This window comes from Heloderma suspectum, chromosome 4 (genome assembly GCF_057233095.1).
Source record: "Heloderma suspectum isolate Gila_16-S chromosome 4, 16-S_ref, whole genome shotgun sequence".
NCBI lineage: Eukaryota > Metazoa > Chordata > Lepidosauria > Squamata > Helodermatidae > Heloderma > Heloderma suspectum.
The window spans coordinates 45532996-45542500 of NC_139461.1; the positions used below are offsets into that span (position 1 = coordinate 45532996).

Sequence of the window (9505 nt, forward strand, 5' to 3'; positions counted from 1 at the left end):
TAAGGTGGTTAATCAAAGCTACATTGGGTAGTCCATCACTTCCACATCACTTAACTTAGTGAACTTGTATTCCATGGGCTTTCATTCTCTTAAAATTAATCATATGCCTGTAATTGAAGTCAACAGCCATAGAAGCAAAACTGCATACATGTGAAGCTTTTAATTTTATTCTAGAAACACAGCTTAAAACATGGTTAAAATTAAAATAGGCAGGAAAAAATTATTCCTTCAAAATGCCCCTCTCATTTTTAGAATAGGAAACAAGTTAGACTGATAGAAGGTGAGGAGCCCAGATAAGAAAAGAGTACTTCCTCAGGACCTAAAATCTTCATGGGAATTATTGGCCTATACTATGTTCACTATTCAAGAAAACCAAGAAGCTACTGCATTTTTTTTTTTTTAAGGTAGCTGCATCATCATATGGTTCCACTGAATGCTGCCTCAAAAATATTCTGACATAGGGAAATATAAAGCTGAAGAGTCTTCTGTGAATAAAAATATTTTATCTGTATTCTTTTTCTGTCTTTTTAGTAACCAATGGCACAAGCCATTCACCAACAGCATTGAATGGGGCTCCTTCTCCACCGAATGGCTTTAGTAATGGTCCATCATCTTCCTCCTCATCGTCTTTGGCTAATCAGCAGTTACCACCAGCTTGTGGAGCTAGGCAGCTTAGCAAACTGAAGAGATTTCTTACAACCTTACAGCAGTTTGGCAATGACATTTCACCAGAGATTGGGGAGAGAGTACGTACCCTTGTGCTAGGACTTGTGGTAAGCAAATAAAATGAGCTGGTGGCTGTAATTTTCTTTCTCGCTATTAGTCCTTTACTGGAGCCTTTCCTGTTTGTCTGTCTAGTCAGTTATTGAAGGAGGTTATTGGCCAACTATATTTTGTTATTTCATATATATTTCATCCCTCCACTTAAGGAGCTTGGAGAATTGTTTTTAGCCTCAACTATCATACTGAAGCAAATTAGGTTGAAAAATAGTGATGTGTAGGCCAACCCTGTAACCTTCAAGAGTGAGCAAGGATTTGAACTCTGGGTTTCCACATATAAACCCAAGAGAGGTTTCTCTCCCTCTCTCATAATACTAGAGAATCCAGTGAAACTGATTGGCTGCAGATTTAGGACAGACTAAAGAAATCACTTCTTGGTACAACACATAGTTCATTTATGGAATTCACTGGCACAAGATGCAGCGATGGCCACTAGCTTAGATATCTCTAAATGGAAATAAGACAAAGTTTCTTATTTGTTTTGTTGCTGTTGTTGTTTATTTGTTACTTTTATATCCTGCCTTTTCTCCAGGGAGCACAAGGCAGTACACGTGGTCCTTCTCCTCCATTTTACCCTCACAACAACCCTGTGAAGTAGGTTAGGCTGATAGTCAGTGACTGGGCCAAAGTTACCCAGTGAGCTTCATGACCGAGTGGAAACTAGAACCTGGATCTCCCAAGTCCCAGTCCAACACTCTTAACCACTACACCACACTGATTCTCATGGAGCTTAGGTCTCTCAGTGGGTATCGGTCATGACAAATGAAACTTGCAACAACATGTTGCACTGTAGAGTGTTCTTGTTCAAAGTGCTGGCCAGCCGGCCATGCCCTTCTCTAGGTCACCCCATTCCACTCTTCTTTCCCGTAGTTTTCTATTTTTTTTCCACGTCAGGTACTTAGTGTTCTGTGTCTACTGCACATGCCCAGTCCTCATTTAGCTGCTTTTTGGTTTTATCCTTCATTAGGGTTTTCTTCCCCCCCCTACCAGGGTTGTGTGTATGTGTGCGTTGGGGGGTGGGGGGATTTTGCAAACCTTGCTGAAACCTCTGTCTTGTGCATGGATGGAGCCATATTGGCACTCACTCAGAGAATTAGTTTGCCACTAGTAAATAGGATGAATATATGCTATCCCCATAATAAGAGGTAGAATGCCAATGAATACCAGTTGCTGAGCTATTGCTTATGGGTTTGCCACTGTGCAAACCAAGATGCTGGGCTAGAAGGCTCTTTTATGTGATTCAGTAGGACTCATCTTGTGTTCTAGCTATTGAGCCACATTAGCTCTGTTTAAATGAAAACATGTGTTGTTAGTGCATATCCTCACAGTGCTTTTGTGCCTCAAGTGCATGCATTCAGGACACACCACCCCTATGGCAGCCTTGCATAGCCTGCAGATATTCTCCAGCCTGTACTATGTAGGAACAATGGAGAAGCATGAGCTACTCAGGGGCAGTTCTCACAACTGCCACTAGCATGGCAGCTGCGTCTCATGCTGAACTTACAGCTGTTCAGCTTGGAGACAGTCATGCATAGGCCAAAGAATGGCACACTCAGGACACTGCGCACATTGACTTCTGAACCTCGACCCCCCCCCCCCCCCGGCAGAACAGCAGTCTAAAAGTCAGTGCACACAGAGTTTTATGTGTGCCACTGGCCGCTGCCTTAGAACTTGGTACCCATGGTTAAATATCAGTGTAAGTAGCAGCTGGCATGCTGACAACAGTAGAGAGGATTGCAAGATAGTTTGAACAGGGAAGAAATGATGTGAGCATGCAAAACCCTGTAACACTTTGAACCTTTTATCCAGATGCATTTTTCCTATTTTGTGTCTTATGCATGAGGCACAAAAGTCTAAGACATAGAGTAAACCACTGAAATTTGTCCAGCCCTAATACCACCTTAAAATTTGGACAGACAGCAAAGTGTTACTGTGGTGAAAGCGATGTAGCAGCAAAGTATCTATACATAGAAATAGATACAGTAGTGATGCTTCCTGTATCATGTAAATGTAATTTTTTTGGCAACGCTATATGAATACTATGCAGCTTTTAATATACAGCTGTTAAGAAAGTTTCTCTGTGGAAAATATTGTAGACCTAGTCACTATTGCCAAACATTTATATTATTTATTTTACAGACTCAGATTTTTTTTTCATTTAACAGAACTCTACTTTGACAATTGAAGAATTTCATTCCAAACTGCAAGAAGCTACTAACTTCCCACTGCGACCTTTTGTCATCCCATTTTTGAAGGTATTGCACAGATCATTGATCTGGAAACTATTTTAAACCATACTGTTACAAGGTCACCGATGTGTATTACAGTTTTGCTTCTTAAGAGAGAGGGGGAAATGAATCTCGCATTTAAGGGCTCCCTTTCTTGGTGTAAGTGGATGAGGCCCTATTAGAGTAACTATTTTCATTCTGTCCACTGCTAGCTAGTCTTGGAATCTGTCAGCTGAGCTCCCTTTGTACTATTTTCTTTAAATAGTTTTAACATTGACTGCATCAGTAGCTTTGTAACCCCTGAAATAGGGGTTGTCACTCAGTTAGAAGCTCCAGAGCTAGATCTGCCCCCTGATGCTGCCTGGCCCTATCCCCAAAGTAAAGGAGATGTGGCAAGAGGAAAGAAAAGCATAGAGAAAAGTGTGTCTGTGGCGACAGAACTTGCAGACAGGACAGTTTAAGTTTAAGGGGAACTGTAAGGTACACTTGCTAAGTAGCCGTCCAGAAAATGTGGTAGTTACTGACCTAAAACTTGATGCCAAATGGCAGAATCAAGCCAAAGGTAAGCATTTTTACACCCCCATTACATCAATGGGTGAGTTAAGCCCATCCCCATGCTTAACTTTCTCCCATTGAAACAAGTGGGCCTTGAAGATGCTTAGGTTTGACTGTCTCACACCCATGTACATACATGACAGTTTAACTTCAAGGGCAGCAGTTGCATATTAAGGGTATTCCTTTTCATGGAATACAATTATGCTTATAAACTTAGCATTATGAACATGTGCAAGGGTGTTTGTAATGTGATTCCTAGTGAGCTTTTCCAACACTTATCCCTCTTTCCTGTTGCCTGTCTGCTCCATGTCCTGACCCCATGAAGCCATCTAAAGATCCATATTGATTGCATGAAGACTACACTTTCATAGTCTTACTTGGGCCAGAAAACAGATTCACATGGTGCTTATCATGTGTTGTTTCTCTTGATGGATCTATTTTGCATGCAATACAGAGAGTTTATCTGATTGCAGGCAAACAATGCATATTTAAACTCTCTCAAATATTTTGTGATCATTATGTGTTTGTGTAAATCCACACTTTCATGTTCTGTGATTTACGTACTCATCCAGCCAGAGTGGAATTGCTTTGAATGAGTAATGTGGGGATCATTTAAGGTTCCATTAAATACTCATTTTGAGATCAAGCTGTAGGATTACTGATGAGCCATGCAATCCTGTGGTCCTGATACACATAGGCACAGCTGAGACAGGACAGTGCCATAGCCAAGCAAAGGGAGTGGTCCATGAGCCAGCTGTCATTCAACAAATTGCCTGGTTCTTACACGCCATGAGATACCTATCAGTCTGCCTATCTCCATCATTATATCCTCCATCATTATATCCAGCTACACCTCCATTATTTTCATTTGGTAGATTGCCAGCGCCTGCTGATATTTCCCCAGCAGGGCCTGACTCCTGGATCCCTTCCCCTTCCATTGCATGCCAGCAGTAACCCTCCTGGTACCCCAGTAAGATGGGTCAGGCCAAATTACAGATCCTTGGCCCAGATAGGGTGGTGAATCCCGGTCTTCACCCCACTGCATGTGTATGCTCCATCCTGAAGACAGCTGAGGTAATAGGAGGCAGTGGACATCCCCTAACCATCATGACAACAGAAACTCAGCTGGAAGGAACATTTCATGCTTTTATTGAAGAGCTTCAGTGGTGACAGGATTCTGACAGCATCATAAAGACATGGGTCTGCCAGTGCTCATGCAGGATTCCTGTTGCTGTCGCTTTCTGCTGGGTACAGCTCTCTGTTTGCATTGTTGTTTGTCATGCACTCTGAAAAGGCACAGAAGCACTGAGAAGACAAATGGCTGGCAACTTCACAGGCAAAAATAGCTGGGTTCCCAGTGAAGCTGGGTCAGCTTCACTTGTGGTATGCATTGTGCTGGGATTGAGGAACATCCTTGTCCATGCACCTATTGGAGAATTGCTTTGTTGTTTGTGGGCAGTCAAGTGGGACAGTAGTGAGTCAGTACTACAACAGATAGTTCCTTTATCTCTAAAGTCATAATGGGTTGGTGAAAGTGACAAAAAGAGAGCATCACCAGCTAGGTGTTGGAGTGTTCTTCTGTGCGCTGTGGATACAGTACAGTTAGCAAGTGAGAGGCAGTCTGTGGCAAACCAGTTTTGTGGGATCAGTTCCAGTTTCTTCCTTCTGATGAAGTGGACAAGGTGCTTTCATCTGTAAAGCCGATCACCTGCTTACTTGATCCTTGCTCATCTTGGCTCATTATGAGCTGCAGAGAGAGGCTGGGTGAGGGGATCAGGGTGGTGGTGAACACCTCCTTTGAGGAGCGAGTGATGCCATCAGCTGTCAAGGAGGCAGTGATAAGACCACACTTAAAAAAGCCCTCCTTGGATCCCCAAGTCCTGAACAACTTTCGCCCAGTTTCGAGTCTGCTATTTGGGGGCAAGGTGATTGAATGGGTGGTGGTGATGCAGTTGAAGGCACACTTGGAAGAAGCCGATTATCTAGATCCATTTCAATCGGGCTTCAGGCCTGGGCACGGGACAGAATCGGCCTTGGTCGCCTTGGTGGATGATATGAGGAGGGCTTTGTATAGGGGTGAATGCTCCTTCCTTGTTCTCCTCTCGACCTCTCAGCGGCTTTTGATACCATTGACCATGGTATCCTCCTGGACCTCCTGGAGGGGTTGGGCATTGGAGACACTGTATTACAGTGGTTCCAGTCCTTCCTTTCCAACAGGTACCGGAGGATAGCACTGGGAGAGGAGGTTTCGGACCTGTGGCCGCTCACTTGTGGGGTGCCACAGGGTTCCATCCTCTCCCCGATGCTATTTAACATCTATGTGAAGCCGCTGGGGGCTATCATCAGGAGGTTTGGGGTGCGGTGTCATCAATATGCAGATGATACGCAGCTCTACCTCTCGTCCAAATCTTCACCAAGGTTGGCAGTAGAATCCCTGTCCAAATGTGCGGAGATGGTGAGTGGCTGGATGGGGAGGAATAAGCTGAAGCTGAACCCTGACAAGACCGAGGTACTTTTGGTGGGAGACAAGAGGAGGTTCGGGGATGTCGACCTGGTGTTGAATGGGGTACGGCTACCCTTGAAAGACCAGGTCCGCAGCCTGGGGGTCATTTTAGACTCCCAGCTGTCCATGGAGGTGCAGGTCTGAGCCAAACAGCGCTATACCAACTCCATCTGATAAGGTGGCTGCACACCCCTACTTTTCCGACCATCTGCTCCCATCAGTAGTACATGCCCTGGTTTCCTCTAATTTAGACTACTGTAATGTGCTCTACGTGGGGTTACCCTTGAAGATGGTTTGAAAGCTGCAGCTGGTACAGAATGTGGTGGCTCGTCTGATTAAAGGCAGCCGCCGGTGTGATCACATCACTCCGGTGCTGAAGGGGTTGCACTGGTTAACAGTTGTTTTCCGGGCCAAATTCAAGGTGTTGGTTTTGACCTTTAAAACCCTATATGGTTCCAGCCCAGCCTATCTTTAGGAGAGCCTCTAGCAACACCAGACAGGCCACTCAACAAGATCAGCCTCGCCCTCGGATGGCCTTTTCTCTGTCCCATCAGCCAAGACAGCTAGGCTGGTGAGAACGAGGGAGAGGGCCTTCTTTGTGGTGGCCCCCACTCTGTGGAACTCCCTCCCTAGGGAACTCTGCCATGCCCCAACTTTAATGAGCTTCCGCCATGCATTAAAAATATGGTTGTTCAGGCAGGCATTTGGGGTGGGTTAGGGTATTTGTAGAAATTTTGTAGAAATTTTTGTGAACTGCCCAGAGAGCTTCGGCTATTGGGCGGTATAAAAATTAAATAAATAAATATATAAATAAATATGACGTTTTAATGTGAAATTTTATTGTTTTAAACTGTTGTATTATTGTTCATCACTCAGAGTGGCCAGGTGACCGGCCAGATGGGCGATTAAGAAATTAAATAAATAAATAAAACTAGGTGCGCTTCCAGCCCTAATGCTTTACCCTGCTGCCCCATTGGTGATGACCCTTATGCCCACATTTAGTTGTTCTCCTGTTGGAGATAAATAATGTAGTCATTGAAACAATACTCACTATCTCGTAGGAACATAGGAAGCTGCTTTATACTGAGTCAGATCATTGGTCCATCTAGCCCAGTACTGTTGACACTGACTGGCAGCAATGGCCCTCCAGGGTTTCATGCAGGATTCTTTCCTAGCCCTACCTGGAGATGCCAGGGATTGAACCAGGGACCTTCTGCATGCCAAGCATGTGCTCTACCACTGAACTGTAGCCCCTGTTTATGTAGGGGATTGCACTGGATCTCTGTTTCCAGTTACTGTGTGGCCTGTTCCGTGCCCTGGCTCTCATCCTGCAAGGAAAAGGGAGTCATAGCTCATGAATGCTTAACAGCAGCACTAATAGTTGAATTACTGTGACTGGTTCATTTACAGAAGTGGTTGTGTAGGGATGTGCAGTGCTGGGGATTTCATTCTGTTTAAGCCCTATGGGATTCTGTAGCGTTTCCATTCTGGAAAGCAGCAGTGGACTGTAGCAGATTTTCTTCCCATTCTGGAAATATTGCACATTTTGGAGCCATATTCCATACTTGTCAAAGAACTTGCCTTCCTCCACTTTTGGGCTTCGAACCCAGAGCAAAGATGTGTGTTTGTGTGTGTGTGTGTGGGGGGGATTGACAAGTTCTGTGACAAGCACTGAATATGGCTCTGCTGGGCTAAACAAAGTAGTGTATGGAAAGGATGAAACTGACAAGGATATTGATAAGAGGGGAATATACCTCTGCAGGGCTGCATAGTAGACAGGAAGATGTGTGATCATGTTCACTGTGCAAGTTCACCAATATAAAAATTGTAAAAAAAAACCCCATCATTCACGCAAATTTCAAGATTCCAAAAAATTGTGCTAATTGCTGCCATTAAAAATAAAAAAGGAATCCGTGTATTGGCTCGACTCACTACACATTGAGTCAACACCAGTAGGGGGAAACGGAACAAAATCTTCAGGGCTGCTGTCGTACATCCCTATGGTTGTGTGCCGTATTTTTTCTGCTGGTTTGTGGTAGGAGTTTACCTGTATTTGGAAGTTCATGGCCAACAGAACTCCTGCAGAATACATGTCCACTATGCAAGAGATAGTACAACTTTTGAGGGAGAGAAGATTGTTTATTTGGTATAGGGGTCATGTTGCAGGGGTGACCATGTCCAAATATGCAGGGGTGGGACATGGGGAGTCATGTTTTTGAGGCATAGTTTCCTCACCCCCTGCACAGGATTTTCCCTCCATTCGTTCTTCCTTCCCTTGTTTGCTTGTTTAAGGTGCCTTGTCTTTGCATCCCCCATTTTTGGCAGGGAAGCTGAGGTTCATGTTGGGTATTTGCACCTGGAATCTGGAAGCAGAGTACTTGTAAGGGTTCTGAGATGACAAGCCATATGCCCTTCCATCTTTGTTATTAGCTTCGTATGTTTGCTGTTTCTACAAAGTTTTCTATTTCACTACAGTTTCTAAATGTTCTTTAAGTTCTGCAGATATGAACCCTTGGTCTGGCTTGAGTGTCTTCTTTTCAGCTCACCACTTGCTGGTTGAAAAAGCTGGTATATGATGAAAATGCTCTTAAATTAAGATTTGGAGTTCAAGAAAATGTGTAGGATTAAGATAACATTGTGAAAGCTCCTTAAAAGACTCTTTGATTGCTTCTTTATCCCAAAGCATTTTCCTGCTCACCTGCTAAGGTAGATCCTGCACAAGGATCTTTGGTTTGGCATTCTAGATTGCTTTCTGTGATGTTTATTTGTTTTAAAATGTGTATCCTATCCTTTCTCGCTGATGGGTGTCCAAAGCAGCTCACAATACACATAACAACCTTAAAAAAAAAAGTTAAAGCACAATGAAAAGAAAAACAGAATGAAATACAGAGCCTATTTGTTTGCTTACTTATTTATTAATTATACTTACAAGCCACTTATAAAACAATTTCTCTAGGCAACATATAATTATATAAAATAAAAATTGAGCACTAATACAATAAAGCACAAACAAAAATATAAAAACACAATACAAAACCAACCCCAAAAAATGCAAATATAAAAGCCAACACAATAAAAATACAATACAAAGCCAACCCACTAGACACATATGGAAGGTGTTCTATCAGGTACCAAGGTACGAAGCCATGGAGAGTTATATATCTCTTTCATTTGGTCTTGGAAATGAACTGGGAGGCAGTGTAAGCAGGACAGGACTGGTGTAATATGTTCAAACCACCTAGTCCCAGTTAAAAATAGCTTAATTCGCATTCCCCCCAAAAGCTATCTCAAAAAGAGCAAGAGGAAACTGATGGATGCTGGGTGGTTACATGGGACTTTCCTGTAGATGCAAGGTGATAGTTGCATGGTATCTGGAACTTTAATCTTTATTTTTATTTCCATGTATTCTTTTAGTCATCCTGATCTCTGTAATGCCCAT

General features: G+C 43.3%; 1 protein-coding gene across 7 annotated transcripts in view; it reads left to right on the forward strand.

Moving 5' to 3' along the window:
* RUNX1T1 (RUNX1 partner transcriptional co-repressor 1) overlaps positions 1 to 9505 on the forward strand; it is a 218973-nt gene that overhangs the window by 132604 nt on the left and 76864 nt on the right. For all 7 annotated transcript variants that reach the window (XM_084849143.1, XM_084849149.1, XM_084849148.1 and 4 more), the window contains 2 exons: positions 532 to 773; positions 2946 to 3035. In XM_084849143.1, the coding sequence (XP_084705269.1) occupies positions 532 to 773; positions 2946 to 3035 (332 nt within the window). The remainder of the gene's footprint in view (positions 1 to 531; positions 774 to 2945; positions 3036 to 9505) is intronic.